Source organism: Polyodon spathula, chromosome 16 (assembly GCF_017654505.1).
Source record: "Polyodon spathula isolate WHYD16114869_AA chromosome 16, ASM1765450v1, whole genome shotgun sequence".
Taxonomy (NCBI): domain Eukaryota; kingdom Metazoa; phylum Chordata; class Actinopteri; order Acipenseriformes; family Polyodontidae; genus Polyodon; species Polyodon spathula.
In genome coordinates, this window is record NC_054549.1 from 11,114,568 (window position 1) to 11,137,064 (window position 22,497).

The following is a 22,497-nucleotide window of genomic DNA, read 5'->3' on the forward strand; positions in this document are numbered from 1 at the left end:
AATGAGTGAATAACCCCACGATGGTATTGTCCCAAGCCTCTTGACTAATGCTGCCTTCCCATCTGTCCGATTGGTAAAAATTGGGGATGTATATGAGCGATTGAAGGCTCCGGTTTTACACCTGATCTGAGACACGCTGATGTCAGCGTCACTGTGGAATTTGTTCGTCTGAGACTTTATGGTATATTTTATGGCTTCAATAGTAATCTGGTCTCAGTGTGTAAAAATAAAATGCGTCTGCTGACGACTTGACCTTCAAACCTATTGCATTGTGACAAGTCCTTATTTATTGATTTATTTAGTGGTTTCATTCCATGCATTTCCGCATTTTGTTTGTAGTGAATGCATGAGAACTTTGGATTGAACTAGGAAAATTCAAGCCACTGAAACACACACACACACACACACACACACACACACACACACACACACACACACACACACACACACAAAACTGTTCCTGTGTGACAACAGAGATCATGTAGAGTATCAGTCGTTTATAAGTTTTTAATGGCTTTGATATTTTTTGCAAGCCTGGGGGTAAGGCTGAAACCAAACCTTTTTTTTTTTTTTTTTTTTTTACAAAGAGATTAAAATGTTCTCCCTTTTCAGGGTTCCTCCCTCAGCCACTGCTTCGTTCCCAGCCTCGGGGGCATCCTGTTTGGGGAGTAGGTTACAAAGGAATGGCAACCCCAACCCCCACCCCCACCCCGTGTCATTATTAGAAGAATAGCTGTGTTTGTTACCATTAAATCTAACGGGACATGCATGTATATACAGTTTAGACAGGCCAAATTAGAACCTGCTAGCCACGGATGCCAGGACAATAAAGATGGTTCTTTGGAGCTGATTTGGAGACTTTAATTATCTTGTTTGTTTAAGGACAGCAGCAAGACCGAAAGGTTGGTTTGTATGCCAAAAGCTTTGCAAAAACAAACCAAAAAAAAAAAAAAACGTCCATTTGCAAAATGTGGTTGATACGCTATATTTTACACCACAGCACACCAACCATCTCCCACCCCTGCATTTTGCACTGGAGTCATCTCTCTTAGTGTTGGACGCTCCCCTTCGAATATGGTCCGAATGCTTCCCTTCCAAAGGCGCTGGGTTTTGTAACGAGACTGGAATGTAGTAACAGGTCTGCCATTGAGCTAATGAATGTGGTTCAGGCACCCGTTCTAGAATGGCACTCACACATCTGTAAAAGACAGCTGTGACAACTATCCTTGTTAATTGCAGCAGCAGTTCGTAAAAGGTGGGCAAATTAAAAGAAGACGAAAAATCTGGGATTAGTTATAGCAGGTGGGTAGTGGTGATGGTTAGTCGTTTTCAGCTGAGAGGTACGTCAGGCAGGTTGACTGCACAGATTTACACAAGGGAGAAACTCGCCAGCCTATTTTTTGCAGAAGAGAGCATAAGAGAATCCAGCTTGTTGACATCAGAGGTTGCAAGCTTTCGTTTTAAGACTGGATCAAAGTATCTTCTCAATGCATCTCACAATGGAAATGCTAAAACCTGCAGAAAGTTAGCAAAGGCAACAGTGCAGACGAACATACGGGCTGCCAAGCAGCGAAAGGAAGTAAGAACGAGAGTGGAGAATGGATCTGGGGGCATTGTGTGTCCCGGTTACAGGGACTGGGGCAGCAAACTCTCTCCTTGCCCAGCAGGAGATGTTTTATGTGGTCCGTCGCACCTTAAAGGATTTTGTGAGGGAGCCAGGGGTGCAGATCAGTGATGGGATTTAAGCAGTCCATTCAGGGAGGGGGGGCGGAGGGCTATTGAGATAATTATTCTTAAGTGTTGGAAACAATAGCATTTAGTGTCATCCCTCAAACCTTTCCCTAAGTCACTGATCTGTATACAGTTAATCTCATTACCGTCCTTCTTATATCAATGAAGCAGCGGCACAGAAAATACATAAAACAATGTCTCCAAACTGGAGTTTACTAAGGCAACATTACTTCCCCCTCTTCTGAAAAACATCTTCCTCTTATTAGCTATGTGTCGTCTCATTGATTTATTTTTCCCTCCAAGACCCCCCCCCCCCGCTTCTTAAAAAATCAAATTAGAGAAGTTTAGAGTGAAAGTGCTAACTGCAGAAGAAGTGGTAATGCTATTCCCCTCACTCCCACCTCTCCCTGTTTAAGTCAGTGAGACCATAAGTAACTTGTCATTTATACAGTGCCTACCTCTATTTATATATTCCTATCAGTTTATGGACATCTGCCTGTTTGCCTGCACGTCACATCTATCCACGCCACCTATTTGTTTTGACCCATCTGTCTACTTTGCTTAATTATCGGAGGACATTGCAATGCATTGGCTACTGACAGAACCCCACCTGGGTCATGGTTAAATCTGAACCAACCCTGCAATTTATTTTCAGATGCGAATCCAAGAGCAATTCTAAATAGACAGTAATTGAATACAGTATGTGGTGTATTCCCCTCCCTGGCAGCCCAAGCAGATTATTTAGAGAGGGATGCACTGCGAGAATAAAGATACCACTGTACTGAACTGCACACCAAAAGCTTTGTCCTTTCCTCTCCAGACGTGGTTTCATACTGTATTTAAATATAACTGCAGGAGGATTTTATTTTCCCGGCGTTCCCTTAGCTCAGCGTTGTTATTTTAAACAAAGAAATAGACATTACTCAGTGTTATGTGATAGTTGTTTTGTCTTGAGTTGAAGGGCAGAGGGAGACATGTTATGTCTTTTCCGCTCTTTCTAGAGATCAGGGAAGAGTCATCTGGATGTCTTTGCACAGCCTCTGCGGATGACATCAGGTTTGTAACATCAGACAACGCTTCCTTCTGCAATCGATAACGTTCGCTCGCCTTCGTCCAAAGAAAAGTACGTGCAAAGGTTAGAAAAACTAGCAAGCGCTGATAATCTTAGATTTGGCTTGCAATGCCCATCAGGAAACACCAGTTTTTAAAAACAAAAAATATGACCAATTTAGCTGCACGTTCCAGACACAGAACTTGGTTAAGAATGATAAAAACAGGTCTGTTTTTTTTTCAGTAGGCAGATTTGTGGAAAAATAATAAAGTGTTAAAAAGTTGATTTTATTGGGCGGGAGTAGTTAATTGATCATTTGCAATAGGCACTAACAGGTCTGGCTAAGCTAACGCAGAGACTAATGTGTCCATTAGTGCCTTCCCTGGTTAACAGGTCTGAAATAGAGTGATGAGATGGCTTATTAACAAACAGTGTTCATTTATACACGGAGCTGTTTACCTGACCCTTTATAACCCCTCCGTCTGCCTGTTGCTTGGGGGATTGAGCTGTTGTTTTTTTTTTTCTGGTTACCTTGGTGTTCTTGGCCGTGGCAGGGTGCTAACAGCAAAAAACAGCTTCCATTTCCTGACTGTTTCATCACTTTGTTTTAATCGGCCCAATCGAACCCCCCCCCCTTATCCCTTTTGGGGGCCTGTTAAGATTATAGATTTTAGATTTGTTCGGATTTTGTAAACTTTTGCAGTCAGACATCCTGTGCTGTTCTGTACAACTCGATCGATATCATGTTTTATTTCAGTGCTTTGTTTTGGCATAAAGCTGCAAAACACACATCTCTTGATTGGTCATATGAAGCCAATGTTTCTTTAGGCTTGGCAATTAAAAATAATTAAATAAAGGCACGCTGTGTTGGATGATGTTTGCTTTGCTGTAGAACTCTTGATTGGACTGACTGGGGAGGGTAACAGGATGAGAGAGAGCACTTTTATATGGTCACTGCCTCCTCCCTCCAAGCCTAGTTCAAGGGTCACAGAGCCTGCTGATTAGAGAGTTTATCCCAGGCAAGTGTTCCAGGCGGTCCCCCTGTCCCCCCCAACACTGCTGTGCTTGTGTGCTGCTCACGTGACCTCAGTGGGGTGATCAGTACTGGATGAACAGCAGAGACACAGCTGCAGGAAGCCTTAAAGTGGTAGCGCTTGTTAACAATGTCGTTCATATATATCATTGAAGGAGTTATCTCTTTAAAATCAATTAAAGATCAAGTGTTGCCGGATTCTTTCAATGATCCGTGAGTTGTCAATACTCTGTTTAGTTGGGGCAAGTAAATGCATAGGCAAATGGGATGGGGGTATATTTAAGGAGGAATAAGATAGCCTCCTAAACCCTGTACAGGGTGGTCCATTCTGGGCAGGTAAAGAAGGACCCTTTTAAAGAGCCCACCATTGTGCTGTGCACCTGGCTAGCCCATGTACAGAGACTGCACTGTCCTACACTACCGTTTGTCACTGCTTATCTCTGTAGATTTGATTCATCTCCAATATGCAGGTTGAGCTGTCTCTAGAGAAAGCCCTGTGTCTTGGATTGTGGCGTTGCTGATATGTGATCTCTTCTACCCAAGCAGAACCTTAGCTGCTGGACTGGAGCTAGCCTGTCTATAAATAGTGGTTGTTACATTTCGACCTTGTTTAATTGGGCAGGGCACAGGGTGAGTGTGCGTAAACAGGGGCTTGAAAGTTAAAGGATGAGTGAATATTTAAAAAATATATATATCCTAAAATGAAAGCCCAGCTCAGTTCAGCAATCTTTTATTTTTCAAGTGCAGGCAGTAGCCTGGCACACACAGGGTTAAGTTCATCTGCACTTGCTGAACAGAATGTATCAGTATATTCTGCCTAGCGGAGACCCTCCTGTGTCCATGTCTACCCTAGCTCAGAGGCAAAACTGTTGAGACAGCACATCTGGCTGTTCTCCAACCGACTGGCATTAGTGCAGGGAGCACATTTTATCACTGCCTCTCATGCTACCCTGAGGCATGCTCATTGCCACCCCCCCCCTTTCCACAGCCTCAAACACTAAGCCTTGTGATTTTGCCTCAGAGCCAAGTCTTTCCCTGAGTTCAGCTCATATGGAACAAAATGTTCGAGGCACTGACCGAAAGCACCAGCATGTGCGGGCCACCCCAGCGCTCTTAAGGGCGTCCAGAGCTGTTAGAACCAAAGGCTCTTTGTGTGGGCACTCAGAGAGCGGAAGAGCGGCTTCTGCACACATGTTTACAGAATGAGCCTCGAGCAAAGCCACTGGGGGCTTTATTAAAGATTGATCAGCAAATGACCCATTGTGGGAATCCAGTTGATGATCCTAACTTAAAGAAAACAAAAAAAAACCCACTTTGCCTTTGTCCTAAATTGGTAGGATACCCGGATAACTAACATTTTGATGAACCTTTCTATTAAAAAAAAAAAAAAAAAGCTATTGTAATTGATTTTTATGCTTGATTGCCAGTGGCAATGACAAAGCACGACAGTGTAAGAATTCGTTTTTTAATTAAAATGCAGTAGCGCTAACTAACAGAGAGGTGTTTTCGAGCTGATAACTTGAAGTAGAGAATATCTGGACAGTGACATTGGGTGTATCAATCTTCTGCCTTGAATTGGCCAGGACAGCATTCATCAGCAAGCCGTAACGGGACTTCAAAGCAGTATTTTTACTGTGTTCAGTGGCTTTGAAACATTGAGAGGGAACAGAGGTGCTACTCATTAAGAACTGGAGCTCAGCACAGGATGGCTGGTTGCCCGTGTGCCTAATTTCCTTTACCAGTACACTTAGGGCACACTTAGTGGGTAGAGTTAGTGAAGAGCATTCCATGGATGTGTATTCCCCTGTACAGAAGAGATCATCTTTCACCGTCAGTGCCACCTATACAGCTGTGACCAAAAGTTTTGCATCATAATACACATTTTTCAATTTGTGTCAGTTTTCTATATGGATGCAAAACGTTTGACTGTGTATTGAAACTCACCCCTGCTGTCAGATACTGATCTCCTCCGAAGTTGATGGCCTCCTTAAAACTGTATGATTTCTTGGTATCTTGTTAGCACGGCTGGACTTTGTAACATGAGCCAGCTCTCTCTCTCTCTCTCTCTCTCTCTCTCTCTCTCTCTCTCTCTCTCTCTCTTTCTCTCTCTCTCTCTCTCTCTCTCTCTCTCTCTCTCTCTCTCTCTCTCTCTCTCTCTCTCTCTCTCTCTCTCTCTCTCTCTCTCTCTTTCTCAGTTCAGAAGCTTCTGTAGTAAACAGAACGAGTACGCAAAGAAAATGTTTATTTAGTTACTGATAACCAACCTGCCAATTTCTTTCTTTATTCCTTTCAAGTAAAGGCGACTGCTGGTTTTTGCTACAGCTCATTAGAGCTAAATTAACCCTTTAATGAGCAACACCAAAAACGTTGCTGATATCAGTCCAGTTAAGTGCCAAAAAATCTCATTGGATATAAACACAGTGAGGTACTGGATTGCAGCATGCAGCACCACATCTGAACGCAGTATATAACCTTTTCATAGTGCTTGCTGTATAAATATTTTAGAGAGCTGTGTGTTTATATAAGTGAAGGCTGGAAGACAATCTCCAAAGAAGCAATAATGCACAGTGCCGTTGAGGTGAAAAAGTATTGTGACGTGTGCAGCCAGTGTAGTTTTAAATAAAGCACTCGCTGTGCTGCCTGCATATCTAGCTTGCATTACGCTGAATTGTTACGAGATTGGAGCTAATGCGGTTGCTAAGCAAAGCTTGTCTTCCTGGGCTTAATAAGACTGCTGCGTTTTCAGACATGCCAGGTCTGTTAGGATACAGAACACTGCAGCAAATATGCTCTGCTTTGGGCCATCCTTGTGTGTCACAGTTTAAAGACAAGTTCTGCTTTTCTATTGGGCTGTGGGTAGTCATATCAACATACAATAAGAATGGGACCATCTTTATCTCAGTCCAGAAGGATATACCAGTATGCCGCTTCTAGCTCTTAGTTCCTTTCTTTGCCACTTACTTCAGAAACATACACACAAAAAAAAAAAAAAAAAAAAAAAAAAAAAAACCTTTTTTTTTTTTTTACACTTGCTGCCAGAATGTACTATACACAGAGATCGATGGTAAACCACTCATTTTTCTTCTGTGCAAAAAGACAGAGAGGTCAATTCTAGACACAGGATTTTGGGTTCTGAGCGATCAGAGATCGTTTGCCATGAAAGGTTCACGGAATCGTGAATTTGATTACCGGACAATGCCCTGGGCCAGTATTTAAGTATCAGCAGTGATACTGCACTGTCCTATCTAAGAGATCTGTTACAGTAGGCTAAAGCTTTGCAATCCACCCCTTCCAGTCAACCCTGATGAGATGTAAACAGTGATTATCTATTTATAAGCAAACTGTTTGAGGAAGGTCACTTTACCTAACGTCTCTTACCTCTGCTGGTCCCCCCGCCCCCCACCCCCCCCAAAATACAGCATAGGCATGTAGGCATACATGTTCTTTGGCATTTGAATATTCATTAGGAATTTGAATTTTTCTGACCACTTTACTGCTAAATAACAACCTCCAAGCGATTTAATAATTATATTAAATATGACCGTATTTGCTCGATAGCTGTTTGCCTGCCGTGTTTGTAATTTTGCGATTGAAAACCTGACATGTGCTGGGTTTAACGAGTTAAAAAAAAAAAAAAAAAGAGTTTATGAATAAAGGATGAAAAAATCTTCCAGCTGATATCAGAAGGAGCGTACTGCAGCCCTCTACGTGTCTGTTCTGAGCATGTCAAATGATGCTTCATTTGAGTGCAAATCCCTATTTGTTGATTCAGTTTAGCAGCGTTTCCCTTGTTCTTTACCATTAAGCCAGCCACATCTCATTTCCTTGCATGGACTGCACTGTATCCCTGGTGCAAAATGCGATCCTTGTCACAGTCAATGTGTGTAAGAAAAGCATTAGCGAACAACCAGACTCTGTAAATCATATGCACAACAATTGCTTTGCATGCACATTTTTTTTTTTTTTTTCCAGCTGCATAATAAGGAATGGCTACATTCACCAGATTTTTCTTCCCTGCAAAAAAAAAAAGCTCTTAACCAAAAACAAACAAAAACTGAAACCGAATAGGCTTTCCTTCATTGTTCAGTGAGTGCAGACTTTGTGTGATTTCCAGCTGTCCTAAAATATTAACAATCTTAAATGTTCACGCTAGCCTGAAGCCTAGCAGGTCATTGTTTTACATTTTATCTTCTTCTCTGTAGCACAAAGTTGGGGGGCCTGCTCTAACAGAAGCGCCCGCTGTTTTAAAATCGAGTGTGGCTCCACAGAGCTGTCATTTCAAATTAACTTGACTTCCATTCCTCTAATCCTCTCCCTCTCTCCCTCTCCCTTTCTCTTTCTGAACAAGGGACCCGGGCCACTGCTTTATATAACCGTCTCACCGGAGAAAAAGAAGGTTGCACGAGGATGTCACTTTATTTTTTAATCTCGCCATGTCACGTTTCCAGCAGGGGGGTTTATTTGGGGCGGAAGGGGGCCTCTACCGCGGCCTGTCTAGATGGATTTGCAATGCAGAGCTTTTTAGACAAAAGTGCATTAATGCGGTTTCTTGGATTAGAGTCAGATACATTTGCCTTGGATTTCTGAGAGGCATTCGAATACATTTTGTGCTTATCTTTCTCTCCCCCCGCCAGTAGCTTTTTGACTACCCACACCAAGGCAGTTCACAGCAGAATCTATAAAATATGTCTGGTTATATTTACCTAAGTTTCAGGGATTACACAGGTAATGAGACAGTCTAAAGGGTTGCCAGCGTTTTCCTAAATGAGTCCCGCCACAACACTGCGGCTTATCCTGCACTGACATCCTCATCCTTCTCATGTCTGGTGATAGAGATTGCATTGTCAGCTAAGGGTTATATCATACTGTATCTTAAAAAACTCAAAGCCGTTTTTGGGATTACCGTTGCAAACTAGGTAATTGCCACTCCCCTAGGTACTTGCGCTCGTCAAAAGGATACTGCAGTCGACGTTTTCATGGGGGCGTTCTCGGGACAGCAAATGGCTTTAAAAAAAAATAAAATAAAGGGCATAACTTCAGGGTCAGATTTTATTTTTTTTCATAACGAGTACATTCTGCTATGGCTTTGACCGCAATGCAAATGTTATGGAAAGGCTCTGCAGAGGCTGGGCTTGTGTGTAGCTGTCCAATAAAAATTTGCAATAACGGGGAACCTTAAAACAAATTCATTTTCGGGCGCAGGTATAATATAATGAAACTATAGGCTTCTTATTTGTAATCCATAGCAGCAGACTGGTGGCGCCCAGACACTTTTGCAACGACAGTTTTGTCAAAAAAAATCTTTAATCTTGTTCTTCTTTTGTGTACTATCACTCCCCCTTCCAATCACCTCTTGCAAGCTACAGAGTTAGCAATATTTCAAACGCAGCCTCTGTAGGTGTTAAAGCGGTCTGTTATTGTTTGAGACCTAATCGTATTCTGGAAAAAAAAAACCACACACATACAGTTGGAGAGGGAGCCAGCTTTCAAATAGCAACTTCCTTGGCAGGTATGACTAATCATAGAGGGACACGTACAGGATTAACCACAACACAGTCTCCTAACAAGACATTTGTAATGTTATTTCTATGCAGTGCGTAATGTCTCCCTTCATGTGTTGTTGTTCTGATGATGTCAGACTCCAGTCCTCTCCAGGGTTTGCACAAGTAAAAAAAAAATATTAATGGAAATTATATTTTAACTTGTTTTTGGCTTTTCTTTCTCAAACCAATAACTGCCAATGCTGTCTGAAAAACAGAAGACCTAGCAGCTAATCCCAGCCCAAAGCCTTAGTATATACATGGGGCTTGCCTTAATTACCCATGTTAGCCTGGAGATCGAACACTACAAATATTCTCTTTATTTTAACAAAGCCTTTAAAATTCATCCTGTTTCTGCTCGCTGTATCTAAATGAACGTCTAAACACCTAACCTACATCCCCTTTTTTATCTAAACCATATTTGTTTTTTGGTTCCCATTCTTGGCGTTGGAAACCAATGGAGTGTGGATGAGGTGGCTGGGTGGTGGTGGTGGTGGAGACCTGACTATAGAAAGAAACTGAGAAACATGTGATGTTCCGCTCCCATTTTGATGACAAGAAATCACAATCTGGGTGGCATCATCTCTGCGCCCCTTTGGCGGTGCTTTTTTGTTGTGAAAGAAGAGATGCTTAAATAGATGTAGACATAGTTCACTAAGAGACAATTCTGTAGAATCTACTGTGAAGCGAAAGCAGCTTTTGTAGCTTTGCAGAGACCATTACTGTCCTGGGCTTTGTGTGTGTGGGGGGTGAGGGGTGAGGTAGTCGGCTACAGTCATTTGCTTGCTGATCTGCTTTTGTATCCAAATGCGCAAGAATGTTGGCGTTCAGACATTGACCTGTTATGCGTTTAGGTTTTAACCAGAATATTTTGGTTGTTAATGAAAAACCGATTGCTTCGAACTTTACAGGATCTCTTTTTTTTTTTTTTTTTTTTTTGCTGTAGCAATTAGAAGTCCATTTTTGCACGATGAAAAAGTCTAAATCTAAAGTCTAGCTCATCCTGTACTATTCTGGTGGCTTGATCTACTGTATGCAAGATCAAAAGAGTTCCATCGCACCTTGCAGGTAGCCAGGTTTCCTCCAGGCTATGCCCAGGAACCCTTAAGAATACTAATGCCCTGGTCTGGTGCCAGCTCTCGTTTTATACACTAATAAGCTTATGATCCACCGGGGAATTTGTGTGGCTCCACTGGACTGTAATGGGTTCAGTTTTACTGGCTTCCTGTTCAGTCTCCTGAAGCCCAGCCACCAGCAGTGCTACTCATTGTAGTTCATGTTTAGTGCAAGGATATAAATGATGTCAGTGTGTAGGCTCTGCATAGGATAGGCTGTTTCCTTTGCCTGAAGTTAGCAAGAAAGAAAGAGAATATGAGAAAAGAGAAAACTGAAAAAAAAAAACATTTGTGCAAAGAATTTACTGCCAATTTACTGTATGTATTACAGAATCCAAGTGTATGTTTGTGTGTGGGGTGGAGGTCTAATCATTAACGACCTGTTTCCGTAAAGGCTAGACAGATGTATAAGTGGATGATTTCAGAATTGATGACCAGACCAGTAACCAAGGCTTAAACGAACCCTGCTTAATTGCAGATGGCTGTTTTATTTAATTTAATATGGGGTTTTAAAGCTGGTTTAATTTCTTTACACTCTGCCTGACCCCTCAGCCTCTCCTCAGCTGATCCAGAAGCTAAAAGGGCGGACATAAACAAGTCACGTCTATTTCCTTGATAAACAGGACCTGATAATCAGCTGTGATCAATGAACACGATCATCTGCTCCTCCTTTAATGACCACCTCTCCTGGGCTTCTTGATTTGTTGTTCCACAAAGTTTATGCCCTGCAATTCAAACCTGACCCCCGCACAACCCCTCCTCTCTGATTCCTCTGGCCGTTAAGGAGGCTGTGACTTGAGTCATCAAGCGGCATTTGGTGTAATTAAGGTTAACTGTCTCCCTTGATCACTTTTCAAGATAGCCGTTAAAACTCGGGGCACATTCTAAAGACGTCCAGACAGGTTTTTTTTTTTTATATTTTATTTCTTTTTACAGCTGAGGGACAGGCTGTAAATAACGTGTCACAGCCAGGGAAGGAGTTGGGGGAATGTCAGAGGAGGAGCAGGGCAGTTATGAGCTCTTGCCGAGTTTTCCAGTGATCAGACTCAGCCCAGCAAGGGTGACGGGTGATTAGCTTACTGATGTGCCACCATTCATGGGCAGATAAACAAGCCTGATAGCAATAACCGCTGTTAATTGAAAGCATATAGCGGGGTAGGAAACAGCATGACTTGAGTCTTGCAGGAATTCACAAGCTTCAAATATGAAAACGTGCCGAATTGGGTTCTTTCGAAACCTTTTATTTTTAGCACTCAAGGAAATCATATTGCACACAAAGTAGGGCAACTGATTAAAGGCTGAGACCAACGAAATCCCGGGTTGTTTATCTCTAGCCACATTTGAGCTGCATGTGTGTACGCCTCATTTATTTTCATACCAGGGAAATTCATCCAGTTCAGTGCGCTTCAGTGCAGCGTTGAAACCCCCACCACAGTATGCAAAAGGACAGCTAAAAGAAAAGAAATGATCTGCAGCGTATCGTTGCCGAGCGCGGAAGTTAGTTTAGACTTAATGCAGATTCAGAGTCGCTATGCAATTTCAAAAGAGTAAGAGAAGTGGCGTGCAATTAAAAAAAATGCTGATCCGCACGTAGTATTTGCAGAGATTGTTGAGTTATAAGAGAAACACAGCAATCGTCCCCTGCTGTGCACACTGGTGCATTGCACACCAGCAAGCATAACATTAAACTGGCAGATCTCCTATCATGGTTTGTACTGCGGACTTTGAAAGCGCAGGCGCGTCCATCCCAGCGGTTCTGAAGGACTACCCTCTGTGACCTATATAAAACATATATTCTTTTAGCAGCCTGTTTAAAAGTGGTGGGCTGATAAAATGAAGTGGAGCTCCGAGATTAGAGTCTGGCATCCCGAGATCCCGAGATCATTTGGAGAGCAGACGGTGCCCCAGTTCAGAAGGGCACGGTTGTTGTCTTAGATGCCAGTTTTATGTGGTGGGGTCATCTGGTCACTTTTTTAAAGGGTGTAGCAGCAAGTCCACAGCCAGCTTGGCTTCTTTTCCCATCTGGCAATCATAAAACGGGTAGTATGTCTCATTTTGTTGTCTCTCCTAATGGGGCAGAGAGAGAGAGAGAGAGTCCGAGAGAGAGAAGGTGTAGGCTGTTGATATTCAGCTGTGCCCCAGAGCAAACTGCTTCTCCGAAACGCTTTGCAAGGGCGTCTGTGTAGTGGGTCAAAAGTTCATCCTGTCCTTTTTTTTTTTTTTTTTTTCTCTAAGGAGGGGGGCTGGAATGCAAAAGCTGTAAAATGCTTTTCTTGCTCCACCCCCTGTCTACTTTACCAGGCTAGGATCCCAGACCTAAACAAAAACAGAGGCAGATTACAAGAACAAGGAATGCAAGATTACTACAGCTAGCTACTTCTCGGAGTGCAGTTTATAGGCTGTTTAACAGGGAGTGCACCCAGAATGAACAGGGAAGTGTTTGTAAAATCGAGCAAAATCATCCCATTCTTTATTTCTAAGAATTGCTCAGATTCATGTTCTGTCTTCTGATTCACACACTTTCAATCTCTGTTTTGAATTTCAGATACTGTAAACTTCTAAAGCGATTCACGCAAATATCAGTGAGAGAAAAAAAAGGTTCCTTTCTGCGTCACAAGTAAAGCCGTATTATTTTAACACTTCAACAAGAAACCGAAGGCAGTAGGGATACCTATATATATCCCATGGTGCCACAGGCTTTATTCATTAAAGACACCATTGCTTTTGCTGTTTGATTAGCAGGGCTAATGTCTAGGGAGGTTTAAAAAGCCAGGGGGCGGGCCTTTTGTCATTACTGTAGATTATCCCTTTTACCAAAAAGAAAGTTTACCCCCTCCCGGTAAGGAGGGGTGTGGTGTTTTAGATCTTTGAATTGGAGAGAGAGAGAGAGAAAAAAAGGTAGAGGATCTCTTTGTCTTTTTAATCTGTGCCCCTTTTCAAATGAAAACGTGCCACTTTGCAGCTGGAATTAAATATGTTAAGCAGGGAACGTTAGCCAGGGCAATCCTGTTAGCTGCATAACTTTCAAGAAATAGTCAATCTCCTTAAGTGATTAATCTGCATGAGAAAGTCAGGCCTTTGAAGGCAGTGATCCACCTTGAAATGCCAAGTTATTTATCAGCCGTAATTTGTCTAAAAAGCATTGGACTTCAGGGAAAGAAATCAGATCCAAGCTTGGATTATATTAAATACAATTTTTATATATATAGCCCACATAGCAAATCTACAATGTCACGTTGTGGCCGTGGGGGGTGGGGGTGGGGGGGTTATTAAAAGGAAAGAGAAATGGCCGAGTTCAGGAGGTCACAGCCTTTACTTTTTACAATCCAAAGCTGAATAAAACAGAACCGGACATCTTTTTGTTGTTGCTCTGTGTGTGTGTGTGTGTGTGTGTGTGTGTGTGTGTGTGTGTGTGTTGGTGTAGGAAAGTCTATCAGCCAGTGCAGTGTAGCAGCATTGCCTTTTTTTTGTGTAGAAGTGTCTTGAGAAAGCTGCTACCAGTTATTTTTTTGTGGCATTCCCGCGGACGCCTGGAGGTTTTATTGTTCTAAAAAATAAATAAAAATAAAGAAATGATGTAAGTCCTAGCCACCTTTAGCAGTAGGCAATTGACTGTTTTCTTGTTTATCAAACTAAATTCTTCCTCTCGCTCTCTCTCTTTTCTTTTTGCATGTTTCCTTGACGTCCCTGTGCCGTGGATCCTTGCACCAATAGGTAAGTTTGTAAATTTTATACTTCAGCTAAATGACGAATCCCTGGTAGTAACCCAATTGAAACATACAGCAAATTACAATACACACCACTAAATGCACCCAAATATGAAACCATTTATAAATGATCTATAGTACATAGTGTGCACTATGTGTGTTAATCGATTGAACGATAAACAGGGTTCCAGTGCAAGAGTAGGACAGTGTGAAGTTTCTTTTTAAAGGTTTATGTGATAAATGTTACAGTGAAACATGAAAGCAGTTGGAGTCAGTTGAAATAAACACCCCTTTTACTGGGCCCATAACTGCTCACAGTTATTAGCTATGGAAATATGTAAAAGGATGGCATATGAATGCACTATAACATGCTTTATTCAAACTGTCAGGCATAAATTACATGTTGAGTCAGAATATTTAAAAAAAAGGTGAAGTTTGAGGTGCTACAACCAAAGGGAGGAAGTGGAAGTAATGTGGCCAGTTGTTTTTTTATTTTTTCCCTGCATGAGTGCTGGGGTTGTTTTGCAAAAGTTGGTTTTCAAACTGGTCGACTTCAGCACCGCATTCGTTTTGAGATAAACCTCCAGTGTTAAACCACTCGCAGTTTTAAAATTCAGATTAGAACGTTCCTCTGTCTGACCGGGATCTCGTTGGCTTTCTAAAGCGACCCTCCTGTTAGCTGTGTTTGTGGAATTACTCGCGAAACTCGTCATAAAGGGGGGGTGCTGCTCTTTGATCTCCAGTAAACACCGCTGTGCTAGGAAGCCTATCTCTTAACCGTGTTTGTCTGTTCTTTGCCTGCGTGATAGCTCTCGAAAAAGCCTGTTAGGGTTTAAAGTTCTGGCTGTGAGTGTTATCTTCTGCTGGTAAAGGTCTGGGCCATGGTTAAAACTAATAAAAGAGCGACAGACAATAGTAGTAGAGGAAAACGAGCAGTGACTGCAAACCAGACCCCTGTTAATATGTTCAGATAATTGAGTTTGGTCAGGAAGGAAGTGCATCATGGGAAGACGGGGTCTTTGAAGACACCCTGCTCTATTTTTAATGAGCTGCTTAAAGGAAAACAAGACGGTTCAGGTTTTACTGAAATAAAAAAAAAAGATGCCTGCCAAATGTATGTGTTTTATTTGACTGGAATTATTTTTAAAGGAGTTGTTTTGGCAGCATTTAAGTGAGGTAGCAAAACTAACACAGAGAAAAGTAGGCCACGGGTACAATGCTGTGGAAACAAAAAACTGACAATAATTCAGGCAATCAGTGGATGAAAAATGAGCGCGGTAAATTGCACTGTCAGATAGCCACTTAGAAAATAAGCCTTTGATCTAGCTGAAGCACCCTTATGAAGACTCACCCATGGGAAATAAAATAACGATCATTTCCCTTGTTCAGACAGAGGACCAGTTGACCAATTATTAATATTGGTTTGTACACTCAGCATTCCTAAATATTGCACCGGGATAGGCCGCTGGAGTCCTTGAATCCTCTGTTTTTAATTGTCTGGACTACTTCAGTCAGTGGCTGTCAGGTTTATTTTTAGGGCCCCCATCCCTCCTTTGAGGCGCAATCTCTCAGACGTCAAAACAGTACATGTAAATGAGCGCTCCGCAGGGCAGAGAAAGGGTCCTGGGATATTCGGTGGGATCCAATGGGGGGGAGGGTCAAAGGCCATGACCTTCACAAAGGGCAAACAGAAGCCAGGACTTGTTAAAGAGATGTCTGGGGCTAACGCTTGACAGAGTGTTGACAAGGTCAGGAGAAAATCATATGTGAATTTAATCTCCATTGGTCAGCTCGGGGAGTGACCAGGTGCCTGGAATTTCCACCTGGAATTGTGTGCGCGTTTGGCTTTGAGGAATCAAAGTGGGCAAAATAAACACCCCTTCAATTCATTCCACTCCATTCTATAATAAGTTCAACTGGTGCCCATTGAAAGACAGTTTTTTTGGCTTTTTCTGGGCGAGGGATGTGTGTACAAACCACATAGATTTTCCATAGAGTTGGATGTGGTTAAGCTAGCTTGATTATTTGACAGCTAGATTTTCAGTCCTACACTCTTTGTCCTTGGGTTTGGGCTGTATGGTGGGATGGGTCTGTTACGCTGTTGGTTTTGAGGGATACATGATGTAAATAAAAAGCCAGCGCTGATGTTGAAAAGTTTAAGCTGCTACAAAAAAATATAAATAAATAAATACTGTATGGGGGAGTGAGAAGTGGTTCATCTTGTTCTGTCAAGAAAAACCATTTCCTGCAGGGAAGTTGTGCCTCCTTCTCTCTCATTCTTTCTCTCGCTCATCGCTCTTACAGCGTGAGTTCATGCCCTCTCAGCTTCCCACACCACTGGTATTGTTCAGAAGGAATAAAAAAAAAAAAACGCTGACAAGACAGCATGAAAGTGTGTTTGGCGGGCACGCCCTTGCAGGTTTCTATATCACTCAGCCCACATTCATTTTTAATTGCTTCCTCTCGCAAGCACGTAGCCTGACTTTTTTTTTTTTTACTTGCTGAGGAGAAAAAAAAGAACAAGAGAAAAAGAGAGAGAATGAGATGAGAGAAAGAGAAAGTGAGAGAGAGAGAGAGAGACGTTAGTTCACCTGGCTTGACTTGCAGCTGATGAGAATTACATTAGCGCATTCATATGTGTTCAGAGAGTGATTTTCGAGGAGTGTCATATTATTCTTCCTAATGTATTGTGGTTCAAGAACACAGCAAGAATCTGGCTACAAATTCTAGTTGCTTCTTCAATTAAATGTAACAGCCAAAGAAATATCCAGTATCACTGCCAAAGAAATATCAGCCTTTTTTTTAAACAAAGAGTTCCATTTTTCTTAACCTTTCTCACGTTATTTATTTATTTTTTTTCCCCTTTTAAAACCGTCTTGGCTCAGACATTATAATTATCAAGGAAACCTTTTTTTTCACCCACATCAAAGGGCATTTTAATAAGGTAGCAGTGCCATCGAGAAGAAAGCACGAGAAAGCTTTGTCAAAAGCTTTATACAACTTCCACTTTATGGACTGCTCTAGTGGTCTCTTCAGTTTGCACAGAAAAAGAGAAAGGCCGGCTTTGTTTCGAGTTAGTCACTGCTGCAACTGGGACTGATTCAGCTTACAAGAAAGCAGCCGCTGTGTCTTTAAGAAGGCTCCCTGCCTGCCTACAGAATACAGCTCTGTGGAGCGGATGCAGTCTGAGCTAAGGGGGAGGGAGGAGGAGGGGATGGCAGTGGAGGGGGGGAGGGAGCGCGAGAGGATGGAACAGCCCTGTCTGGGCCTCCAGCCTCCTGGCTAGACTGCTGAAACTTATTATTGAGTTCCTGAGCCTCCCTCCCTCCCCCTGCCTGCCTGCCTGCCTGCCTGCCTGCCGCTCTGCTCCGCTGTGAGTGAGAGGGAAGGGAATGAAAAGAAAAATAAAAAAACATGCTGGCTCACTGCCATGCCCTTTCGCAGCGACCTTGCATGCAAATAGCGCAGAGGAATTTTTTTTCTTTTTTTTTAAAACGCCACTGATGAATTAAGAAAAGTCGAATGCTAATCTCTCAAGCTTCACCCCTGCCACTTACTAACATCTGAATCAGTTTAATAGTTATAAATTGAGCCCTAGTTCTTCAGGCAACACACACACAAACAAAACTCCCAAATTATACCAGATTGACCACAGAACAAATACAGTTCAAGCAATGGAGATCAGTCTGGTAGCCTTATTTTATTTTTTTAAAACATATATCTGCTCTAGAATAAGTATCAGGCAGCTGAAATATTGTTTTGTGCACAGTCTGTAACCTAATAATAGGTCGTGTCTGACGTGTACTTTTTTGTATGTAATCGAAACATTGAAAATCCTTTACATGAATGAATTCATTAATAACAGCGTGATTCTAAAGGTGTTTGTGGTGTTGTTATCCTGCTGTTACTGTGGTGTATGATATCCTGTGGTATTCCCTACACACTTCATGCTATGTATTCACAATCTTTGTGTACAGTAGACAGTGTTAATTTTATAATTACGATAGCCAAAGCAAAGCTGTCAAGAAGTGACCGTTTGCATGTGTTTGTTTTTTGACATGAAGTTGCAAGCCACGAAGATATCAGGCTTTAAAGTATTGTTTGTTTGTGTTTGTGTCTGTGTACTCCCAGATGGGGTAACTCGGAAGTCCTTGCTGCAGTTAGGAGTCATTCTGTTTGCATGAGATGCTTATCTCTGAACCAGCAGAATAGGAAGCAAGCAGGTTAGCTAGAGGGCAGCTGGGGAGGGCAGTGATGAAGTGTGCGCGTTCTGGGTTTTTACCTGTCCTGTGCTACAGGACCATCAACCTACTGCAGTCAGATTTTGTTTCCACGGGCCAAGCTGTGCATGTGTTTTTGGCGCACTATTAACTCTGTCTTGGAAGTAAAGCTTAGATGTCAAGAGGGATTAATGGTGTTTCACAGCAGCATACAGCCTCCTTCAGTATTCACGAATGGGGCAGCTTCTTAAATTTATCTCAGTAACAACTTTGACTCAGCTGCAACTTTTTAAGGCCCTGGAATCTCCAGATTTAATGGAAAGCTGAGGGAACACAAAGCCACTTTTTTCAGGAACAGTGGCTTGAATTCCTTGTTCCAGGAGACTAGGAGGCCTAGTTTGAAGCAACTTTGCTGTATCAAACCCCAAGTCTCCCCTGGTGTGCCGTGCAGTGGCCTGAAACCTAGTTTCCTGAAACCAAGTCCCAAGCCACAAAGTGGCTTCCTGTTCCCTATGCTTAAGCAGAAAGAAGTTAGTGCATTTTTTTTACCTTGTCTTTATTTACTAGCCAGAGGGACACTGTTTTATAAGCGTGGCTTGCACTGTGGGTTTGGCCACTGCTTGTTTGGACCCATTGTCAATGCAACTTTGCCTTTTAGCAAAATCTGCTGGGCTGTAAAGAGATAGCTTGTATTCTAGCACTGACTGAATTATTCTGCACACTACTTATTCTTCTGCTGCGTAGAAAGAAAGTAACAACAGTGTTATTTTTCAATAATTCCTATATGAATGAATATGCTTGTCAGATGCGTTTCAGTGGTTGTGGAGCAGCAGTCTGGTGCCAGGGTTTATGGTGCTGTGTATATTGTAGATGACGAAGGTGGTGTAAATGAGTTTATAAGATAGCCAGCTATAGCAGTCTCCTGTCAGGTGCGCTGCGGAGAAGCAGATGGCAGTGATATCAAAGGGCAGGGGCTCTCGCTTCCTACCAAAGTCCTCGGTAAACCCCCACCTGGCAACCACCTGCTCCTGTCATCTGCTCTCCCACCCCCTCGCACCAACAGGTACAGGACAAGGGCAGTGCAGTCACGTTGCCGTCCTGCACTGACCTACAAAAAACACAGTCATCTATTGACCTATTAAGCGCCGTTGTCCTCATTTGAGGACAGGCCACTATCATCTTTTGGAGCATTTTTATAACTGGCTGCTGTTTTAGTATTCTCTTTAACTATATTGTTACACTCATTTTGTCAACTGTAAAATGTATAAATGTAACTCTCCAAATATTGCCCTTCAGATGCTTTTATATGCCTCAATAGAAAATAAGAAACTGAAGCCTAATAATGTGGGTGTTTTTCATGCCCACAGTGCTGATAAAGTGGCTCCATTTTCTATGTGTTGAGCTTCATAGCCGGTTTGAAATTTCACTGGTCTGACTACGAGGAATGTCAGACTTGACTGTCCTCAGAATAGGACGCAGCAGTTTGTATCCAAAACCAGAGGATTTTATCTTTTTTTTTTCTGTGAAGAAATATTAATTTAGAATGTATCAAATTACATGGCTACAGCTTGTGTTCTGTTTTGGCACAAGGTGCCATCTAGACTTTTGTAAGGGTTTTGTAAACATGCTTTTTACTGATCTCGTCCTGTCTGTTGATAATGCCATTTCCATGAAGGAAGTTAATCACTGTGCTTGCAAACCCACAAACTCACTTTCTCTGCCTGTTTCTCGGTGTGGTTTATGAGACTGGAGAATCCCAGCACTGTACCCTATGTGGCAGATACGCATATTTTGTGGTAATTTTCGGTTTGGAGGCTAAGAAGGTGGATTTCACAAAGACTGACAAACAAACAAGAACGTCAGTACGCTGACCTAGTGTAGGTGCCAGGTCAGGTGCATGTACCTTGTTCAAAATAATTAGTTCTGCGTAGAGGGGTAAAGAGAAGTTAGCAGCGTTAGGAAGTCCCTTGCTTGTCCTGTATGGTTCAATACCCTTGAGATCCTTTAATTATAATTTGCCAGGTCATGTCAGGTAAGCTAGGCTTTACAAAGTAGGCGGATACCACTAGCACTGGCTCACCAGCATACCGGTACAGCATGTTTCAGACTGGATCACAGAGTCCAGTGACGTTATTTATAAAGTAATGCGGGGAAATGAATGAGCCCAGGTGAATTCTGTGGGGTAGAACCCCCTGCTATAAACTCACTCCGCACTGTCCTTGTTTTGTAATGTAAGCTGTACATATTTTCTCCTCCCCTGCTAAAAAGTTAAAATGCGCCGTTCCCTTTGAGCGAGATGTCCGTCCTTGGATCCCAGATGATGCAAATGTCTGAGCCAGCGCTTGTCAGCAAAAGTGGCTTCATTTTTATTTGTGGAGGGCTCCAACGTACAATTGTGGTTTTTAATCTTACCGCATTTCCACCTGTGGTGAAGCAGGGCTAGTGGAACAAAGGACCCCTAAACGGTGTGGTGACAGGTTTGGGCAAAATAGTGCATAGGATTCTGGAGCTTGAGATTCTGTGATGAGCTGTCTCCAGAGCACATCACGGATAGTAAAACGGAAAGGACAAACACAGACAGCTAATGGGGACAATATGACCTATTAAAACCTCCTTCCTAAAACTGCTAAGTTCACTGCCAGCTGGTGCATTACCACTGCATGTAGTTCACAGATCAGGATAGATAAGGACCTTATGGAGAGCTAGACTGGGGTGACTTGGTGTGCTTGCCCTGCCTTGCCCCCTCCAAGGCTATAGTGGGAGTATTTCTTTATTTTATGTTTTTTTTTTTTTTTTTAAATCATCTTGATGGGCTGCGAAAGGATAAAACTAAACGTTTCAGATGAATTATTACACAAGGATGGTTTGATGTTAATTTCCCTTACATTTAAGGCCTTTTTCCTGTCCCACTGCTGAAGCACTTAAAAAAAAAAATCTTTCTGGTGAAGAGCCAGCCTTTCTCCCAGTCTCACTCCCCCTTCTGCTTGCCAAGAATGTTCAGAAAATGGAAAATGTAGGAAATACCTCCCCTTTCTCTCCAACGGTTTCTCCAGCTGTGTTAAGGCTGGGACATGTGGGGGGGGGGGGGGGGGGGGGGGGGGGGGAGAAAGACAGAGAAATACCATGGGGAAGCATGTCAGTGGAAAATGTTTCTGCCTGCCAACTAAAACTGGTACATCCTAACTATGGAGACAGGATCTTTTTTCCTTCGTTCTCAGTCTGTCCGAAAGAAAACTGCAGCTTTCTCCAACCTCCCTTTCCTTAGCGCAGTTAAAATTAATGACGCCCGATCAATATAGACAAAAAAAGTCTGTTTTTTTAGGACAGAGGGGTGACGGTTGTGCACAGTATAGGGGAAAGGTTTTTCATTGCATACTACTAAAGCGCATGCTTTGAGATTCATAGCTTGCCCTTGTCTGTGACTTCGAAATGATAGGTTGTTGCAGTACTTCTGAACTGTGTCACAACATGCAGACAAAGGGCTTCACATAGCCCATTTATCTCTATAGTTTTAAGTCTTCTTTCCAGCTGGCCTCCCATCCTGTTTTGCAGCCATGAGACTATGCACTGTGCGAACACTAAAAGCAAGCGTAAAAATGGCGAGACTTTTTGACGTCAGTGTTGTGACTATTGGAAGGACTGGCAGGGCTCTGTTTCACATAAATCAGTTGACGCTGTATTTCTGCTGCGGTTATTGACGCCACGCTTGATGATTTGCTGCAATTTCAGTGTAAGAGGCAGTTGAGAAAAAAAAAGGATCCCTGGTGTGCAATCGGCTCTCTTTTTCGAAAATAAAAGAGTGACGGAGGAGGCTGTCTGTACAGTATGTTATAAAAACAGACTGTGATAAGTGAGTCTGGAATTCTGTGCCGCTGCCACAGACAAAACACTCAGACAAAGTTTAAAATAAAAAGCATGCAAGTTGTTTATTCGCCCGTGTTACGCAATTGTGCTGTGGACTTGGACCAAGAATGCTGAGGTGTCAGAGAGCGAGGGTAGGAGAGAGGGGAGGATTGGCTCACAGGTGCGGCATCCCCTTTTTCACAGAGAGGCTGGTTGTAGACTAACAAGCACACTGCGTTCTCACAGCAGGGTTGTGT

At 42.5% G+C, this 22,497-nt stretch overlaps 1 protein-coding gene across 1 annotated transcript in view; it reads left to right on the top strand.

Annotated features, from left to right (window-relative positions):
* Positions 1–17,463, top strand: part of LOC121328952 (ski oncogene-like) — a 31,581-nt gene extending 14,118 nt beyond the window's left edge. The window contains exon 2 of the mRNA XM_041274107.1: positions 17,336–17,463. Coding sequence (XP_041130041.1) covers positions 17,336–17,463 — 128 coding nt within the window. The remainder of the gene's footprint in view (positions 1–17,335) is intronic.
* The last annotated feature ends 5,034 nt before the right edge of the window (positions 17,464–22,497 follow it).